The sequence below is a fragment of the Hyperolius riggenbachi genome, chromosome 1, assembly GCF_040937935.1.
Source record: "Hyperolius riggenbachi isolate aHypRig1 chromosome 1, aHypRig1.pri, whole genome shotgun sequence".
Taxonomy (NCBI): domain Eukaryota; kingdom Metazoa; phylum Chordata; class Amphibia; order Anura; family Hyperoliidae; genus Hyperolius; species Hyperolius riggenbachi.
Genome location: NC_090646.1, coordinates 323321711 through 323343715, shown reverse-complemented (window position 1 = coordinate 323343715; position 22005 = coordinate 323321711). Strand labels below are relative to the sequence as shown.

At 42.7% G+C, this 22005-nt stretch overlaps 1 protein-coding gene across 1 annotated transcript in view; it reads right to left on the bottom strand.

Moving 5' to 3' along the window:
- LOC137509805 (receptor-type tyrosine-protein phosphatase S-like) overlaps positions 1-22005 on the bottom strand; it is a 782862-nt gene that overhangs the window by 717900 nt on the left and 42957 nt on the right. Inside the window, exon 2 of the mRNA XM_068233857.1 lies at positions 4073-4215. Coding sequence (XP_068089958.1) covers positions 4073-4157 — 85 coding nt within the window. The 5' untranslated portion in view covers positions 4158-4215. The remainder of the gene's footprint in view (positions 1-4072; positions 4216-22005) is intronic.

Genomic DNA, 22005 nt, shown 5'->3' with positions numbered 1-22005 from the left:
GCGAAAGGCCTAGCTTGTTTTTTTAAACGGGCTAAGGTCATTAGTTACTAAATGAGATTTGCTTGTCTTGCAGAGAAATGCCTGGTTTCTCTAGGGTTGAATGTTGTACTGACTAGCTGAATGACATGAAGTGGCAGAATGTGTTGATGATGAAGTGTGAATTGAGTTGTTTCTAATGAATTGTATGAAGTTTGCTTTGAGACCTTACTGATATAGAGTGTATTATATATGTTCAAGAATACCTCTGTTAAAGATGCTAGAATGTATGCATATTCTAGTTTAAAATAATACAAACAAACTGTGAAGATAACAGATTTTTGTTTATACCAGAAACTAGCTGGTGGGGTGGTTAAAGTAGAAACGATTCCTTATTGGAAAATGCATAAGGATGCGGTAGCTCCATATAGGGGAAAACCTGTATCAGCTGGGTTGGATTTGCATGCTTTAGAAGTTGTTATCATTAACCCCTCACAGGTTACAACCATTCCCACAGGTATAGGATGTAAAATACCTGACTAACATTATGGGCAAATAGCTACCCAATCCAGTTTTGCTCAGAAAGAAGCTATAGGGATAGGAGGAGTAATTGACTCCGACTATCAAAAATAAATTAAAGTGATCATGATTAACCTGGGAAATAGTGAGTTAATTATTGGAAAAGGAGAGAGGATGGATTAAAGTTTTTAGGGGAGGACACGGTGTATACACAGGCCAAAGAGTTGTATAGCCCAGGTTCTCCTGAGGGCCCTTTTACACTTAATGCGCTGGTATGCATTAGTACGCATACAATTTTGTTGTTGTTTGTTTTTGTTTTTTCTTGTTTTTTGTTGTTTTTTCCCCAATGGCAATGCATTGTGAAAAGACTTCAATTTTTTTTTCAGTGTATAGTGTGAAAGAGGCCATAGGGGGACACAGACGCTGGACTGTACATCAGTTGTTATTTTGATTACAGTTAACAGCAGCTGATTAAGTGTAAAGGGACCCTAATTCCTTTATTTGTAGAGAGGGAAGCCCATCAGTAAAGGGTGATGAATATTTTGGTTCTACTAATACAGTAAATGTTGGAGCTAAAATGTGGGCCAGAATCCCCAAGGACCGCCTCCTCCAGCAGATGTGATTGCAGTAGGCAAGGACCGAACTCTGCTGGTAATGAGGCCAGAACAGGAAAAGTGGGAATATATCCCACAGAAAAAATGTTATTTGCAAGAATAAGTCACACTTGTTTGGGTTTTTTGCAGATTGATCTCCATGTCTATGGCATTGTCCTTGGAATCCTTGGTATCGTGTGGTTGGAAAGCTGTGGCGTTAATGCATGGACTTCAGGTATTCGAGTAACCGATACAGGGGATCCACGGTGACTTTCGTGTGGGGAAATAAAACCAAGAGTTCTCTACAGAGAAACTTTACCTGTAATGCTAGGCAAGCATGTGACGTTCTCAATGTTACTTTCAATGGAACATGTCTCGGTAGGGCCTACTTTGATATTTGTGGATATGATGGATGCTAAAGTGGACCCTGGGCATATAAAGAGACTACCTTCCACTTGTGCAAAGGTCGGGCAACATGCCTAAAAGACTGTGATTCATGCACGTTTCCAGCTGCCATAAACTGTTCTAAACCACACCAAATACGGAGAGAGTGGTATGACACTTTGTTAGGAGGATATGGGACATTGACTGGAACTCTTAATAGTTTTGATATTGAAACATTAGCAAATAGATTGCATAACGCTGGAAGTAAAATAAATGATGTCTTAACTTTACAAGCTAAATGGATGCCAACTATATGGGCGCCATTTAAAATTACAAGCTAAAATAGATGATGATTTGCTTGACTTAATCAACGCAAGTGCCTCTGTTATGTATGAAACAGATGTTGATATAACTAGAATTGTAAACTGGACTATCTGTTCCATGCAAACCTTACAACAGCAACAACAGAAAGGGTTATTTCAAACTATGTTGTTGACTGGAAATGAGGAGGTTTGGAGGACCGTGTTCAGTTCCATGATAAGAACTGATCACTGGATAGATATCAAAGCAACTAAAGTGATGTGCAATGATACATTTTGCATGAGACAATTAACACTTTACAATGTTACTAAAAGTAGTATAATGTGTAAGTATGTTATTTTGCCATTATTAATTGGGCCAGAAGGTGATCAGCACTTCTGGGTACCTACGTTTTATGGACAGGTTATTGATGACAGCAACAGAACACATGATTTGACTTTTTGTGATAATACTTTAAACAGTAAAATATGTAAGTTACAGTCTACTGTATATGAACCTTGTTTGTTACAGAACACTGTAAACAAATGTGAGTGGACCATAATGCCTATAACACACCGCTGGATGGTGGAAATAACACCTCAAGTGGTATGTGTAGTGACAGATCGTCAGGTGGTCCCTAAAATGAGGGTGCCTTTTGCAGGATGTATACACAATATCACCGTATTCCAATAGGAAAATGAAACCTTTATGTCATAGCGTTAACTACAAAGGTTTCCTGGCAAGGCCAAGGTTTGGATGTCCCAAACTGGGATTTAAACCTTACCAAGTTGCAAAAGATCATAGAACAATCTCATGAGGTACAACAGACAATAAAACAGTTGAATAGAAGTATAATCGTACACCAGCTCAATACTACCGTGATTGCAAACAAAATTGTTAAAGTGGGCTCTGCATTTATGGGTTATTCGCCATCAGCAGAAACAATGATGAAGTGGATGGTTCATCCTCTTTTGATTGTAATGATTGTTATAGTTATCCTATCCATATGGAACTGTTATGTGGCATATGGAATCTGTTGTAAGAGGAAAAAAGTTGTCATGGTTTCATATGTTAATGGTCATCACTAAGGACCGAATGTGATACAAGTCTGAAGAGTCTGTGTGAATGACTGGTTGTTAGGTGAGAAACACATTAGCAAGCTAGTCTGTAGGTAGAGAGGATATATTGTATCTTTTAGTAGTGATGAGACCATTCTCCATAGACAAACCATAGGCAGGACAAAAGGTTATTGCAAGTTAAAAAAACATGCTGTTTGCGCTGCGATCACGCAGTGACCACGAGGGATGAATCATATTTCCAAGTTGTGGATAGGCTGATGGCCGACTATATCCTATCACAGCAAGTACTGAGCATGCGTGGCACGTGATATGGTTATATAACATTGTGATGCAATAAGCGCGTAACCCTGAATTAACTGTTTCAGGGATTGCACGACTTAACTAGAACTAGTCCTGTTCATGAAAATATTGACTATAAGTCATCCAACCGTAGTGAAGCTCATGCCTGAGCATCCCCAGGATACAATAGGGAAAATGGGTGGAGCTATGAGTATAAGACAGAGAGATTTCCCTTGCTCTGATGGGACTCTCCACTACTGACGAGTTGTGTATGCGCTGCCTCCTGACGATCGCTGGTCCCCCGATACGGAGTGATGATGCAATATCCGGTAATGTATTGATTCTTTACTCTATTACTTATCCATGATTCACTGCTATACCTGTAAATAATGTAAATAATTGAATAAATATCCTAATACAGTGTGAAGTTGTAAGCTATGTATTTACCCGGCCTGTAGGCTGGTGTGAGTCGAGTGTGAGGCCTTAGCAACGCCAAAAACATAGCATTACAAGGGGGGGTGGAGCTCCAGGGCTTAGCGTAGCCTGATTGGCTACAATGCGCCTGCTGACTGTGATGCAGAGGGTCAAAGTTGACCCTCATAGAGCATTATGGGGCGAATCGAACTTCCGGGAAAGTTCGCCTTCGCCGGCGAAGGCGAACCACCCGATGTTCGCCTGGAACCGTTCGCCGGCGAACCGTTCGGCCCACCTCTACTTGGAATTTGTCATTTACTTTGTGTCTTAGAATTTGTTATACATTTTATTTAACATGTTATATTTGTCACTGTAACTACCAAAATTCTGCATTTTTTATTTGTCCATTTTTGGTGTACACCATTGTCTGTATTATTATGTACCTCACGTTTGATTGTTACTTTGTACAGCAGCATGGAATATGTTGTTGCTTTATAAATCAATAATAATAATAATAATAATACTTACTGTCTGCCCTGAGGCCAGCGAGAAGTAAAAGACGGCTTATGATGCATACCAATGCTATCATACTAGGATTGCTCATGATCTTCATGTGTGACTCCTTGCTTCAGTGCAACCAACGTAGCCTGAACTTAAACTGGTAGCAGCATCTATACAATAGAGAAACACAAAGAAAACCTTAGCTACAGGTTAAAGAAAAAAGAAAAAAAGTAAAACTGTATATACAATATATATATACACACATATATATATATATATATATATATATATATATATATATACACACACACACAGTGGGATGCGAGAGTGTGGGAAACCTTGTTAATTGTCATGAATTTCCTGTATAAGTCGGTTATTACGATAAAAAAATTATAGAAGACACACACAGTGATATTTGAGAAGTGAAATGAAGTTTATTGGATTTACAGAAAGTGTACAATAATTGTTTAAACAAAATTAGGCAGGTGCAATAATTTGGGCACTGTCATTTTATTGATTCCAAAACCTTTAGAACAAATTATTGAAACTCAAATTGGCGTGGTAAGCTCAGTGACACCTGATCTACATACACAGGTGAATCCAATTATGAGAAAGAGTATTTAAGGGGGTCAATTGTAAGTTTCCCTCCTCTTTTAATTTTCCCTGAAGAGTGGCAACTTGAGGGTCTCAAAACAACTCTCAAATCACCTGAAGGCAAAGATTGTTCACAATCATGGTTTAGGGGAAGGATACAGAAAGCTGTCTCAGAGATTTCAGCTGCCTGTTTCCACAGTGAAGAACATATTGAGGAAACGGAAGACCACAGGCTCAGTCCAAGTTAAGGCTCGAAGTGGCACACCAAGAAAAATCTCAGATAAACAGAAGCAACGGATGGTGAGAACAGTCAGAGTCAACCCACAGACCAGCACCAAAGAGCTACATCATTATCTTGCTGGCTGCAGATGGAGTCACTGTGCATCGTTCAACCATTCGGTGCACTTTACACAAGGAGATGCCGTATGCGAGAGTGATGCAGAGAAAGCCTTTTCTCTGCCCACAGAACAAACAGAGTCGCTTGAGGTATGCTAAAGCACATTTGGACAAGCCAGCTTCATTTTGGAATAAGGTGCTATGGACTGATGGAACTAAAATTTAGTTATTTGAGCATAGCGAGGGGCATTATGCATGGAGGGAAAACAACACTGTATTCCAAGAAAAACACCTGCTACCTACAGTAAAATATGGTGGTGGTTCCATCATGCTGTGGGGCTGTGTGGCTAGTGCAGGGACTAAGAACTTATCAAAGTTGAGGGACGCATGGATTCCACTCAGTATCAGCAGATTCTGGAGACCAATGTCCAGGAATTGGTGACAAAGCTGAAGCTGCGCCGAGGCTGGATCTTTCAAAAAGACAACGACCCTAAACACTGTTCAAAATCCACTAAGACATTCATGCAAAGGAACAAGTACAACATTCTAGAATGGCCATCTCAGTCCCCAGACCTGAATATAATTGAAAATCTGTGGTGTGAGTTAAAGAGTGCTGTCCATGCTTGGAAGCCATCAAACCTGAATGAACTAGAGATGTTTTGTAAAGAGGGATGGTCCAAAATAACTTCAACCAGAATCCAGACTCTCATTGGAACCTACAGGAAGTGTTTAGAAGCTGTAATTTCTGCAAAAGGAGGATCTACTTAAAGAGACACTGAAGCGAAAAAAAATATATGATATAATGAATTGGTTGTGTACTATGAATAATTACTAGAAGATTAGCAGCAAAGAAAATATTCTCATATTTTTTTTTCAGGTATATAGTGTTTTTTTCTAACATTGCATCATTCTCTAATATGTGCAGATTACACAACACTCAGCATTCAAAATGATTCCTTCAGAGCAGTCTGTGAACTAATGACCTCTCCTCTGGCAGAGAAAAGGTAAATAGTTAAAGAACAGTTGAGATAATAAAAGTCAGAAAACAGCCCTCTCCACAACTTTGAAAGTCGTAGAGATTAATGGCTTTTTTGTATAGAGATAACAACTGGCGTTTCTTAACTCTTCCTGTACTGGAAACAATTAAGGTCCGTACACACGCCCAGCGGATCGCTCAGAAACAGCCGTATCAGTCCGCCGACAGTGCGTACACACGCCGGACTGTCGTTGGAACGCCCACCCAGCGGGAGGCAACGACGGACCCGTCGTTGCCTCCAGTCCGACGTGTGTACGGACCTTTAGACTGATGTATCTGATCTTAATGTTTTATTTCTTAGCTGTACTATACATACAAATCAGAATATCATAATTTCTTTTTCGCTTCAGTGTCTCTTTAATATTGATTTCATTTATTTTTTATGCACCAGCCTAATTTTGTTTAAACAATTATTGGGCACTTTCTGTAAATCCAATAAACTGCATTTCACTTCTCAAATCTCACTGTGTGTGTCTCCTACTTAACTGACATTTTTTATCATAACAATCAACGATTTATACAGGAAAATCATGACGATTAACAAGGTTGCCCAAACTTTCGCATCCCACTGCATATATACATATACCAGGGGTCTCAAACTCAATTTACCTGGGGGCCGCAGGAGGCAAAGTCAGGATGAGGCTGGGCCGCATAAGGGATTTCACGTGTCCCCACCGCGAAACGAGGGCTGCAGAGCCCCCAAATCGCCCGAGGGGCAATCCGCCGGCATTTCCTGGAAGGGGCAGAGCTTTCAGCTTCAGCTCTGCCCCTCCTGACGTCAATCGCGGCGGATTGCCGCCTCTGCCCGCCCCTCCCACTCTTCCTTCACAGAGAGGGGCGGGGAGAGGCGGAGATCCGTGCGGCGATTGACGTCAGGAGGGGTAGAGCTACATCTGGAAGCTCTGCCCCTCAGTGCATTCGTGGATGCTTGCCCGGGGGATTTGGGGGCTCTGCAGCCCTCGTTTAGCGGCGGGGATGCGGCGGATTACTTGGGAGCACTGAAGCGAACTATAAGGTAAAATAGGCAAAAATAGTTCGCTTCCGTGTCTCTTTTTTACTTTTGCCTGCGGGGGCCACAAAATATTGTATCGAGGGCTGCAAATGGCCCGCGGGTCGCGAGTTTGAGACCCCTGACATATACGAATCCTGCAGAACAGATAGCATGATTAGGCTGAAAAAAAGAAGGTCCACCAAGATCAGGCTTTAATAAACCCAAGCACTTCTGTCAAGAAAGCAAGACAGGAGAGGACCCGCAACATCCACACACAGGTAAGCCAGAGGGAGCCAGGAACTTATAAAGCTCAGCAACCAGTAGAAAAGGAACGTTCCGCTACACCAATGGCTGGGTGGAAAAGTTCTCCATTTATTGTTACATCAGTGGGTACAAAAAGTTAAAAAAGCTCACGCGTATCGGAGCTCATGGCCCCTTAATCATAGCTTCAAGCTAATGGAGAACTTTTCACCCAGCCATTGGTGTAGCGGAACTTTCCTTTTCTACAAGCATTTCTGTGTGCCCTTCGGCACTCCAGCTTCCTCTCACATCCCACAAACATACAAATTAGTTAACTGGCTTCCCAACTTTATCAATACTAAATAATAACAATAATAATATATCAGAGGGATACAAAACAAACCTGTGTAACTATGAAGAACTTTGCTTCACTACATAGTAAAATTGCTTCCAAACCCCCAGGTCCTTAGATCAGTTATCTAGATTAAAAATACCTAAATACAGTCACTCTGGTATACCTGGTCGAGGCCTACAAATTGCAGATTGAGTGGAAAAAGACGAAGAAGGCTGAAAAGCAGCAGCTAGCACAACAAGCAGGTGCAAATCCCTCAACTGGAACCTCCAATCCCCCCATTGCTCCCCCCCCAAACCCCCATACCTTGAAAAACACATCAAAATTTAACCCCATAGATCAGACCAGGGGAAATACAGTGGACGTGTTTAAAAATTTGGTAATGAAGGATATTGAAAACATAGTAGAAACTCAAAGGGATAGAGACATGCAGATAATGGATAATTTAGCAAAAAGGATGAGGATAAAGGGGGTGGGGGCGGTGATGATGAGCAAGCAAGGATATGTATATGAACTTGAATGAGTTGTGGGTGATCATGAAAAATTAAGGGGCAACCCACTTATGAATATCTATAAAAACTATGTAGTATTTTGCAATATGGGCTTGGAGAGGGCATCATCATGGACCCTGAATTTAGATATCCACTCCCTGATGCCCCTAGAATTGCAGTAATTTACTAGAATCCCAAAATACAAAAGCTTGCAACAGCCTCCAGGCCGGCACATTGTTAGTGGTATAGGGAGTCTGAACCAAAGAACTGGAGAAAATATCAACATATTTTACAACCTGTGGTAGCCAGGGATAGGTGCCTCCAGGTATAAGTGCCCCCAGTATAGGTAGCCAAGTACAGAAGCCCCCAGTATAGTTGGCCTGGCCCTCACCTTAGAGGGGATCTAATTAACATGTATAAATACATCAGAGGGCAATATAGAAGCTTGGCGCATGAGCTTTTCGTCCCTAGGCCTTCTCAAAGGACTAGAAGACATGATCTGCGCATGGAGGAAAAACGTTTAGCCATTTATTTAGGGAAGGGTTCTTTACAGTAAGAGTGATTAAAATGTGGAATGCATTGCCACAGGAAGTAGTTATGGCAAATTCTATATCTGCATTTAAAGGGGGCTTAGATGCTTTAATTGCATTGAAAGACATCCATGGCTATAATTACTAGGTAATGCCTAGTTTGTTGATCCAGGGATTTTATCTGATTTCCATCTGGAGTCGGGAATGGATTTTTTCCCTTTTGGGGCTAATTGGACCATGCCTTGTAAGGGTTTTTCACCTTCCTCTGGATCAACATATGGGATATGTGGGATATGTGAGGGAGCAGGCTGGTGTTGTACTTTGTTTTCTGGTTGAACTCGATGGACGTATGTCTTTTTTCAACCCAAATAACTATGTAACTAATTTCCATTTATCACATGGTGACATTTTTACCGCTGGCAGGTGATGTTAATGGAAGAAGCTGCTGCTTGCTTTTTTAGCAGTTGGAAACAGCTGTTATTTCCCACAATGCAACAAGGCTCCCACAGTGTGATGTCAGGACCCTGGTCATGACATCACACTGTAGGAGGGGTTTCACCACAATATCAGCCACACAGAGCCCCCTGATGATCCGTTTGAAAAAAGGTAAAGATTTATCATGGGAAAGGGGGTATCAACTACTGATTGGGATGAAGTTCAATCCTTGGTTTCGATTTCTCTTTAAAGGAAATCAGTAAGGGAAAAAAATGCCTAATTTGGGTACTTACCCTGAGAGAGGGAAGCCCTTGGATCCTCCAAAGGCTTCTCTAGTCTTCCTCTACCCGCCCATTCCAGCGCTGTCCCTGCATGAAAACCGTCAACAAGGGCTTGATGATAGCTCGCATATGCAGAGAGTAGTATGAACCCGACTGGGCTTCAGTGAAAAAAAGCCAAGCCCAATAGAGTCTGTGCTACTGCACATGCACAAGCGGCCTGCGCAGCAGCACAGACCCGATGAGGATCAGCTTTTTCTGTTGGGGTCTCAGCATGGAATGCCTTGGTGGAGGAGGACAGGGGAAGCTACTAGCGGACCCAGAGGCTTCCCTCTCCCAAGGGAAGTATCTAAATGTGTGCATCACAGACCTCACAGGTTTGCTTTAGAACCAAAAGAATGAAAACAACAGAGTCGCAATAGTGCTCGCATACAAACCAAAATAAAGACACTGAGTAAAATATTGAAAGCCCTATAATCAGTACTTCACAAAGACAAATACCTGAAAGATTTTTTTTCCTCAATTACCACTCCTTGCTTTCAGACAACCTCCCAATTTGTGACAACTGATTATCAGAAGTGCAATATCAACACCAGAAACTCCAGGCACATTTCACTGCAATAAGAGAAGGTGTAAGAACTGCCCATATATCTTATGTACAAGCCAAATACACAGTTCACAGAAATATCATTAAATAACGGTCCAATTCTCATGTAAATCATCTAATGTTGTATACATGACACTCTGCATGAAATGCACCTCAAGAGGAATTTATGTAGGAAAAACAGGAGCAAAACTGTGCGAAAGAATGAACCATAACTACTTTAAAATCTGTGAAGGCAAAATGGACACACCAGTGGCCCAACGACACTTATGTGAACCAGGATACTCATGAAAGATCTGAAAGCACTTATTTTTGAGGGTAATTTGAAAAATGAACAATCAAGAAACATTTCTGAATACAAATTCATAAAAAATGTTTAGGAGCAAATTTATTTACAAATATGCTTCAAAGGGTCAAAGCAATGCGTTTCGTAGGTGTGGCCCCGCTTCATCAGGCAATAAGGGATGGAGCATACAGCTGTGGGCCAGAGACAGAAGGCTCAGAAATAGGTTGCATTGGTATAATATATGTACATATATATATATATATATATATATATATATATATATATATATATATATATATATATATATATATATATATATACATATATGAAACAAATAAAAGAAATACATATATACATAGTCAGACAGTAAAGTCAGATGATAAAATTATTTAATTTGCAATATGATAAGCATGGTAACACTAATTGGGTATTTTGGGTGGGTACAGAGTAGAGGGAGAAAGGAGGTAGGGAACAAGTATGGTGTAATTTAACCTATTTTGGTTTCTGGACGTAGAAACTACGTCCAGAAACCATGTGCGCTACCGCGCGCCCCCGCGCGCGTGCACGCGCACTCCCGGCCGCGGATTCGGTAGTCAGGGAATCAATATATTGGGCTATGAAGCCCGATTACTGATTCCTCTCCCCCGCTGAAAAAGCGACAGCTTCACTCGGAAGCTGCGCCTTTTCTGGCCGTTCCCTTCCTGATGCGCCACTCTAAGCGTGTGTTACGCTTAGAGTGACGTCATGTAAACAAACTCATGGCCGCCATCTTGTGGCCAAAAAGTAAAACTACACCTGAAAATGAAAATAAATTAAAATCAACACACATTTACATTATAAATCTATTGTTTACCCCCCACCCTCCCAAAACTACCCAAATAAAATGTTTACTATAAATAAAAAAAACCATTACAATCAAAAAAAAAAACATGTAAATATTTACCTAAGGGTCTAAACTTTTTAAATATCAATGTAAAGATGAAATATTTCTATATTTTTTTTATTTTAAACTTGTTAATAGTGATAGATGCAAAATGGAAAAAATGCACCTTTATTTCCAAATAAAATATTGTCGCCATACATTGTGATAGGGACATAATTTTAACGGTGTAATAACCGGGACATATGGGCATATACAATACGTGAGTTTTAATTATGGAGGCATGTATTATTTTAAAACTATAATGGCTGAAAACTGAGAAATAATGAATTTTTCCATTTTTTTCTTATTTTTCCTGTTAAAATGCGTTTACAGTAAAGTGGCTCTTAGCAAAATGTACCCCCTAAAGAAAGCCTAATTGGTGGCGGAAAAAACAAGATATAGATCAGTTCATTGTGATAAGTAGTGATAAAGTTATAGGCTAATGAATGGGAGGTGAACATTTCTCTCGTGAAAACCACGGAACCTGAATGGGTTAAAGAAATAATGGTGGTGATAAAATAATTAAATCACAAGATTTAGCCAAAATATTAACAAGAAACAAAACACAGACTTACCAACAAGTGTCTATGACTCAGCCTAGCGCCTCTGTGAGTGTCCTAGTGAACAGAGGTGCTTTATATACTGCAAGGAGGGTTAATTAACTCATGGGGTGTTGAAACATCATCAGGATGTGATGCAATGCATCACATGACATCATGCACATGCACAGTCGCAATGGCTGCCACTGCCTCCGCATGCAACTGAGCATGTGCATGATGTCATGTGATGCATTGCATCACATCCTGATGGTGTTTCAGAGTCTGAGTCAGAGCAATTCTGGGTACCTAGAGTTGGTGGTTTCAATAAACTGAGGAGTACATGCCTGCATCCCATGTTTTGAGAGTATGCTTCTTAAGCCTGTATCATATTCATTCTCATGTAGTCTATTCTATGTCTGTATATGAACAATTCTATTCTATGTCTGTATATGTTCAATTGGAGAAGGAAAAGCAAATGAGGATGCACACCTAAACATCAATCATGTTCAGCATGAGATTAATTAGCTATAAAACATCAATTTGGGTGCTGTGTACAGTAATATATAGACCAGTATGAAACATTGGATGACACACACACCTTGTGTATCAATGCAAAAAAGGTCTGAATTATAGATACTGACAAATCACTCGAGAGAGTGTAATGAAGATCTGTACAAACTATATACAATATACATCAAATGCACAGCTCAACATGTGACACTAGTATGTCCATAGGTATATAAGCATATAAGTAATGTATGAGCTGTGAGCTGCTTGTGACAGATAATAGACAATACATGAGTCAACAAATGCTGGCTCTTAGAATCCTTAAAAAGAATCTGTATTGTTAAAATCGCACAAAAGTAAACACACCAATGCGCTAGGGGACATCTCTTATTACCCTCTGACACAATTTCGCCGCTCCTCGCCGCATTAAAAGTGGTTAAAAACAGTTTTTCAAAGTTTGTTTATAAACAAACAAAATGGCCACCAAAACAGGAAGTAGGTTGATGTACAGTATGTCCACACATAGAAAATACATCCATACACAAGCAGGCTGTATACAGCCTTCCTTTTGAATCTCAAGAGATCATTTGTGTGTTTCTTTCCCCCTGTTCTCATGCACTGAAGTTTCAGGCTGCTCGTTTCTTCCTGCAAACAGCTTTGCCCTTGTCTGTAATTCTTCAGTATGTGAAAGCCCAGCCAGCTCAGAGGACGATTTATCCAGCTTGTAAAAGATAAGAGAGAAGCTGCTCTAATCCTAAATAACACACGGGCAGTGTGCATAGAGGGGCCTGGAAGGGGGAGTTCATAGCAGAACCACAACACTGAAGAACTTGGCAGCCTTCCAGACACAGGCCGACAAGTCTGACAGGGGAAAGATACATTGATTTATTACAGAGACAGTGATAGTATAAAGTGCTGCAGTAAGGCAGAACACATTAGAATAGCTTTTTGAACTTGTAGGATGATAAAAAAACAGGATGCAATTTTTGTTACGGAGTCTCTTTAACATAATGCAAAGATGCACAACAAGCAAGTCCATGAATCACAGTGACTGAGAAACACACTGCTATATTACCCAGACAGCGCGGCGTTTCAGAACTGTGGTCCTTTTTCAATGGGATTTGATAAGAGGTCGGTGGTTTCAAAAACTGATGAGTTGGAGTCGGATGATTTTTGTACTGACTCCACAGCCCTGAGAAAAAGGAGGTTGATAAGCTGAGTGTGATATTAAATCTCTATGATCACAAATGGGTCACCTTTTAGGAGATGCAGCAAAATTATGGCATACCAAGGAAGCATTTTTTGATTTATGCTCAGGTTAAATCCTATGTTGGTAGTAAATTGAGGAATATTGCTGACATAGCACGGTGGAGTGTGATCAGTTCTTGAAACCAGGAAAAAAGGGAGACTCTCACTCTCAGAACTCCAAAAAAACATTATAAGATGCACAGTGGAATAATAAGTGCCACCTTTAAAGGATTTCTGAATCTGTGGTAAAACGTGTGGTATTTCAGCAGTTAGCATGTGGTGAATAATAATAATAGTCATTAATTGTCTTTCATAACTTTGAAAGGTTTTTTTTTTTTTTTTGGGGGGGGGGGGGGGGTGTTTTAGCGACCTAAGGCAAGTATATTTATATTCAAGAATATTTATATTCATATTTCTTCTCTATTACACAGAATAGGAATTTCACTAAAACAGGAATAAAAACACTAAAACACTAAAAACTGCAAAATTCACATAAATTGACTTTACCTCCAGGCACAGGCAGGTTGTAACAATCTGCGGGCGATTTTCAGTCAGCGCACACCACGTGCGCTGAAGCAGTAGGAAATCGCCACAGTCACAGAAGCAAATTACCCAGTACAGGTTTGTAGAGGAGAATTCCAACCAGCAGATGGAGCTGTGGAGTACAGAGGGATAAGCGCTCTGTACAGCCACAGATGCCAGATTGAAATTGTACGATAAGCGAAACTGGGCAACAAAGTAGCAACTCAGAAGAAAGCAAGAACAGAGACAGACTATGTGAATGTCTACCAATCTAGTCGCCACCCAGCGACGGTAGACATATCACATCAGAACAGACAACAGTAAGAAAGCTAATCGCAAGAGAGGCGATTGCTATCAGCAACACAAGACTGAGCAAAGACAAAAGCGTGAACTGAGTAAAGAAAACACAGCAAATCACCACAATCTAAACGCCAAGGAAAATAACAAATGAACTAGCTAATCCCCGCACGATATGCGCAACAGAGACAAGCGCGTTAACGGCGCGGCCACCGCACGTAAAGCGGAACAGTAGCAAAAATGTACCAACCCTGACTAACAAATGAACACGGAGAATGAAAACAAAAAGATAACGCGAACGCTTGCTAATCGGTTGCCTCACACCAGACAACAGCAAGCGTTCGTTCCAGACAAGACAGACAGAAGGAGTGACCAGTAGCAACCGCAGCTAAGGTTATACTCCAAGGTACAGACAAGAGGGGAGCGCTTGCTAATCGTTTGCCTCACACCAGACAACAGCAAGCGTTCGTTCCAGACAAGACAGACAGAAGGAGTAACCAGTAGCAACCGCAGCTAAGGTTATACTCCAAGATTCAGACAAGGGAGATCCACCGCCTCTAACGCTAGGGCGAATGTGATCTAAGAGCAGGACAGAACGATTTACTGTCAGCCACCGCTGGCGACAGCACAATCGCACGGACAAGACAAGACAGAATAGGCAGTACAAATAAAACACAAACCTGAGTGCACTAATAGGAGTGCAAGGAGCACTCCCCAAGAATTAACTACACTATAATGTAGTAACAAAGATGCTGAGGCTCTAAGGTTAGTTTCCCTAATCAGGAACTATGTCGAGCGAGGAATTCTGGGAGCAAGTGACATTTATACTAGAAACCTTCAAAGTAAGCAGACAAGCAGATTTGCAAGATAAGTGGATGCAAATCAGTCAGCCTTGCAAACTGACAGAAAGGCCTCTTTTCCCCGGACTGAACTATGCAAGCTGCATAGGAAACAAAACTGTCCATGGAATCAATGCCAGCAGAGCGGATTCTGACACAGGTCTTAAACTGATCGGTAAATTGACGTGACCCCTATTTTTCATGAGAATTCCAATTTTTGGTAAAATAACGCACATTTTATGATCTAGTTTAGCGCATGCGGTTAATAATTACTATAATCTACCAGAATAGCAAACTGCTTTTGCCGCATGAGGTAAAATACAACTTATGCAGTAAAATAGCCAGTAAGCGTACCAGAATTGAGGCCAATGTCTCAAGATGATCTTAGATCTCTGATGGAGAAGTTTAAAAACTCATCGTGGTATGCTTATGAGCAATTGCATGGTACAATTGATAGGCTGGAAGCTTTAATTGTTGGCCATTATCTAAAATAATTGGAGACACATATAAGCAATGAGAAACACCAAATGGGGTGGTGAAAAGGGCATACCGGGGAGAGATGGGTAAAGGGGTGGTAGATGAGGGTGTTATGTATAGCATGCTGTGTTATTTGAATACTTTTTGTCTCATTTTCTAATAATAACTGATGTGCCAATGTGGGCACAGTTTTATGTTACAGTTGTATAAATTTTTTTGAAAAGAAATAAAATATTAAAAAAAAAAGAGAGAAAAGGACTTAGGTGGGAGCTTTAGTATAAAAGGGAGGGGGACATACTGGAATCGAGATGGGTAGTGTATGGTAAGTAAATTATACTCACAAACCAGGGTTACCACTAGGCAGGTGGGGAGATTAGGCCTGTCCCCACTCAGGAGTAAGGAGTTGCTCTCCGTAGATTAGAAGAAAAGGGGTAACACCGCTCCACCAAGGGTGGACTTTGGTATTGCAGGAAGAAAACAGAGGCGCCAAAAGAATAAAAAGTAGCTAAAATGTTTAAAAATTGCTCAGAAGGCAGTGGTGGACTTATCTCCTTTAAGCAGACACAAAAGCTGTGCAATTCAACATCACAGAAATGTATTGATCTACTCCAGTGCACCGCGTTTCACAGGTATGATACTGCTTCATCAGGCAGTAATATATGGAGTAAATAACAGCAATATGTATAGATTACGCAAGGCGCATGGGAACTTGCAGCTCAAAGTAATGTTGCAAGGCGTATGATCCGACAGAACAGGTGCTAAATGCAGTACTTCCTGCAAATTTGGAAGTAGGGTGGTATCCACCATAACATAATCTAAATGAGATTGTGGCTGGCAAGTCGTAGAGTAACAGGAGAATGCCGGCAAATAAGGGTTTAAGTAACCCCAAGCTTCAGTCATTGATATACTTTGCATTAGATGAAGGAATTTGGTACCACATAAGGGATCAGGGAGAGGGCTAGCAGGAGGCGACTTATCTAAACGTGAGTACAGCGCATAATTAAAATCTCCCAACCACACTGAGGGAACTTTTTTTTTAACGTTTTATTTGAGATTTTACATACACAAAGATAGAAAGAGCATGAAACTGAGAATCAGACGAATCTTAACAAACATCATACAAAAGGTATGCAGCTGACACAATAATACTTCTGAAGAACCAAAATCCCAGGAGATAGCTCAGAAAACAGTGTATACAGGTAACTATTGCAGTAATGTATAGGAGCAATCAGGGGCGGGACAAGGTCCTCCAGCAACAGAGGCAGCAATTCAAAAGTGCGCCCCCCCCCCCCCACACACACACACACACACACATCCGGGCCAAGAAATTGGGCGACACATAGATATCCTCCATGTTAAATGATAAAGTTACCAGCCATCACACTGACGTACTCCAGGCTGTTGCAGTGCAGTCCGGATGCTGCCAGCGCAACTCTAAGAGCTGCTCACGCAGGTGCAGTCGGCATCTTGCGCCAGAGGGGACCCTGGACCACCAGCGTGGAGCAGAGCTGCGGTGTGGACACAGAACAGCTAGAAGGGGCTGGAGAAAGCCCCAGGTAAGTGATTTTTTAATTTTTTTTAAGTCCTCGGATGTGTCTGTTGGGATAAAATGATTTATGTTTCCCTGAGCTTCTTCCAGCCCCCTGTAGTCCATCAGCACCCTTAGTGTCCATCCAGCCCTCTCTGCCTCTGTCAGCCCCAGTAGTCGCGGATGACTGCGAATGGGTGGCCATGGCCATGTGCCTAATCGATTGCACTTCCACCATTGCTGGAGGTATTCCTCTCTGCGCAGTTATTAGTTAAGGCTCATAACTCTGCAGGCGCAGTATGCTCCCAGCTATGGGAACATGATCGAGGAGGTGCTTGCAGTGGTCCTGGCTGAGCCGAGCTGTGGATATTACCGAGCCTGACAGCGGGGCTGACAGTGGTAGAATGAAGGATAGGACCGACATTGAGACACTGAGGGAGCTGAAGGATTACAGGTGGCTGGAAGAGCCCCCAGGTAAGTATGATTCCCACACACCATGCATGCCTGAGTTGACAGGGTGGGGGAACAGGAACAGTTACCTAGTGCACACACTATGAATTCCTGAAGCGAGGTGGGGAGGGACAGTATGTATATATATATATATATATATATATATATATATATATATATATATATATATATATATATACACACACACACACAAGATGGCAGCCTCTGTGGAAAGAGATTTTTATGGTGGTATATATATATATATATATATATATATATATATATATATATATATATATATATATATATATATATATATATATAATGCTTGAGGTAAGGGAAGGGAGGAACAGTACACTACACACACACTCTCTCTCTCTCTCTTTCTTTCTCTCTCCTGGGGGATGAGGAGGGGAGGGGCGGGGGAGCAGTAAATAAACACACACATCCTCACTGCCTTCGTCTACCTCCCCCCACTCCAAGTTCATACCTTCATCTTGCAGCTGGGTGGGGGCCGTATGGACATAAAATCCAGTCCACTGTCCACCAGAATTGATAAAGATCACTGCTGTCAAGGGACCCATAAATCATGTGACTGACTGTCCCGCTGAAGATACCTAGGCACTCGCTCTCTATTGCCTTGCTTGGTCAGTAGGCAGGGCCAGGCTTCCAGGAGTTCCATCATCCCAAGATGTTTCCTTAGGTCACTCGGAGCAGCTACTCCTAGACCCGGGCAACTCTGCAGGAAGCTCGTGCCATTTCCTGCACTGCTTCTTGCTGTTGCCCAGCAACAGTAACAACAACCACCGCCGAGCCTGTCATCTCTGTGCACGGCTTGATAGAGGGGGAATTCAATTCAGTGAGCTCCGGTCTGGCGGGACAAGTGCTCAGCGGCAGCCGAAGTCGCAGGTGACTTCACCGCTGACACTATTCTGAGAGAGAGCAACCGGAAGGAGGAGTACCATTGTAAAAGGCCAGGCAAGATGTGAGGAGAGCTGAATGCGCCCTCAGGGCGATGCGCTCAGAGGCCGGTGCCTGCCCTGCCTCTGCCTCGGCCCGGCCCTGGGAGCAATAACAACCCCATCCCCCCCAAACATATCAAAACTCCCCCCCCCACCCCATTCACCCTGTGTCAGGCTTGTTGGTCAATGACTATAGGTCAGGCTGTATGCCCATATGACTGACCTATAGCCCAGCCCGTATCACCTGCGAGAACTCCTAACTAGCTCAATATTACAATACACCCTGCATGTAAATGTGGCATACAGACTGACAGATAGTAACCCACCAACAGAACCTGATAACTCTAGCAATGCACATATATATATTCACCTGGGGCCTGGAGGATGATGCAATCCAGTTGAATGAATCAGATGACTGCAGAGACAGATGTTCCAGAATGGCGAGGCAGTCCAGATAATTCTTTCCAGAGATAGCGTAGTCTTGGCAAGCCGAGGTAAGTCCAGGCAAATTCGTGTCCAAGCAGAGGTCAATCTAGGCAGTTAGCAAGCGTAGTCCGGATACAAGAGCAAGGTTGGCAACAGGAAATCCAGTAGAGATAAGCATTGTCAGGATACCAGGCAGTAGTCAGCAACAGAAATCAGAGGTTACAAGTGGTCAGGATACAAGGCAATAATCGGCAACAGGAATCATTCAGGTAGTGAACGCATACCGTCAGCGGCTCAACGAGACCCGGAAGTCCAAGCTGAAGCCCCGGTCTCGGCGTTCTGTCGCCGCATACACACTGTGGATTACACCCCGATTGCTCTCTCAAATGGCCTTTGAGGGATGTCTTGATATAAGAGCCTGGAGGAGGCTTCAGGGACAGTCATTCCGGCAATTAAAAGGGGCCAAGAGTACCCTGCAAATGTTCTGTGCAATATCATCCAGTATACTTAAAGGGGGTCACAAGAGATTGTATCCCGTCCTTACTAAAATTAGTTGTCAGGCTCGGCCATGCTCTGTGCAGTTGGCCATTACCAAAAATATGCAGACGTCCAGGATTTGATGCAAGTGATGTTTATTTACAGTGAAAGGCACATTCCAATGCAAAGCAGGGCTTCCAAAACATGATGCAGGAACAGGTTTGCAACACAAGTTCAAGATCAATATGCAGGGATATTACCCAGTGACTGGCAAACGGATACAAGTCCAGGAACAGATATGCAAGTTGAATCAGGAACAGATATGCAGGTTATCCAGGAACAGGTATACAGGTTTAACCAGGAACATGCATACAGGCAAGGAATCCAGATACTCAGGACATGAACAGGTATTCAGGCATGAAGTCCAGATACTCAGAGCAGGAACAGGCATACAGGCATGAACTCCAAGAGCTCAGGACATCAACAGGAACACAGGCTTGGAATTCACATACTCAGAACAGGAACTAGGATATAGGAACTAGGATACAGGAACTCAGGACATGAACACTAGATACCTGAGTCAGCGATCAAGGAAGCTGAGGTCCAGCTGCACTAAAGCTAGGCTAGACAATACAATGCAACAGCAAAGCCTGCTGGGAACTCAGAATGCTAAATGCTTCCACTAATGGAGCAATTACCCTGCAGGTGATGGAACACTCCCATGCATATGCAAATTGGATCAAATTCACTGCCAGCTCATAGCTGCAGTAACAGAGAGTCCTGACACATGCATATGCAAATTGGATCAGCTCCAGTGCTTGCTGATCGCTGCAGAGGCAGGGAATCCTGACATTAGTGTTATGAAATATTTCCATTTTTTAAGAACTTCTTAGCCACCTTGTCTTTGTGAAGTAGGGCATCTACTTTATCCATAGTAAACAAGTCTAATAGAACATCTTTAACATCCTAAATTGTTGGAGTTATAGGGTAGATCCACCTGTTGAAAATTGCTTTTCTGGCAGCTGCCAGAGTTAGATGTAGAATCTCAGGGTATTTGGGTGGTGTTGTAGAAGAAATAACAGGACTAGGAATACCATTAAAAAGAAATAACAGCGGGTTAATAACATGGGTCCAACACTGCAAACGTTTGAGGAAGCGATAGGGCTGAACGATTTATCGATTTAAAACCGAAATCGCGATCACGGAAATGACGATTCCGTGATCATGAATGCCGCGATTTCTCACGATATCCCTCCCGCCCTCCTGCAGTGTATCAGTTCAGCCAGGCAGAGGCAGGCAGTCCATCTTCCGAATGCCGCTCCGTGTAAGTAGCGGCGGCTTAGCGGTTCTAACCAGCTCATTACTCCTTCCTAGTGCCGCCTCCACCTCTGATGTCATCACAGGGCTCAGCCTCTCACTTTCTCCCTCCGCCTAGTGCGTCATTGACTGGGCGGGCGGCCGCGGCAGGCTCTCACACTTTCGCTCCGCCCAGCCTGGCACTTCATCAGCTTGGGCGGGCGGTAGATTCTGCCCACAGGCTCTCAGTTCTCTCTTCTCCCGCAGACTCTCGTGCTCTCTTGCTCCTAGCCTAGCGTGCCACGGAAGGCCTGTCAGTCAAGAGTTTGGCCAGGCAGTGACAGACAGTACCACTACCGACTACGAGCTACGAGCCAGGCATCTAGGCTAAGATTTATCATGGCTCCGCCCCCTGCCTCCTTTGCAACTCTTATATATAAAATATATCGTGCTACAACTTTATATGAGTCCATGCCACTGCAATTCAAAACAAATGTACATGCAGACTCTAATCCTATAGACAATTTCAAGCATTCATGTGGGCATCCGACGATGCGTGGGTTCTTGTATAAATACACCTCCACCACACCCTTGTCCCTTATCCACAGACCCCTATCAGATGGGTCTAATGCGCCTTGGGATACTCTCAGGTGATCCCCAACCTCAACGATCCACTGCTTGTACAGTATACAGGATATCCAAAAGTATTCACCTCAAGAAAAAAGCACAAGGCCTTCCATAGCGTAAAACCATTCAGAATTTAATAAAAAATTAAAAATGCACACTCACATGTCATCAAATGAATTTGCACATAAAGTTTTATCTATGGGCTCTCCCCCATATGTTGGCCGTCAGGCTAGGCATGAGCTGGAATCAGGCGTTCCAAGGTTGTCCCTCCTCACCGACCACGCTGTTCCACTTCCTCATTCGGAGTCCCCGCCCAACTAGTTTCGTCTGTTATGACTCATCAGGAGCTTGCCCAATGAGTGAAGTGGAGCCTCTAATGTACGCACCTAACTCCTCCCACCCACACCTCCCTCCAGCACGGCGCATCCGCTAGTGGACGCATGCGTGAAGACGCCAGGCATCCGGCACATGCGCGCCAGTCAGCATACTATCCGTCCCGCCCCATCTGCCGCATCAGCGCGGCGATCAGGATGTTCCTCCAGACTCTATCAGCGCGCATGCGCCAAGGTTCAGATTGTCCCAGGGTGTACCGTGCCAGGTATTGGCGCTGTATGCCCGCCCAGCGTGACGTCCAACACCTGGGAGCCACCCCTAAACATTTCAACAAAAC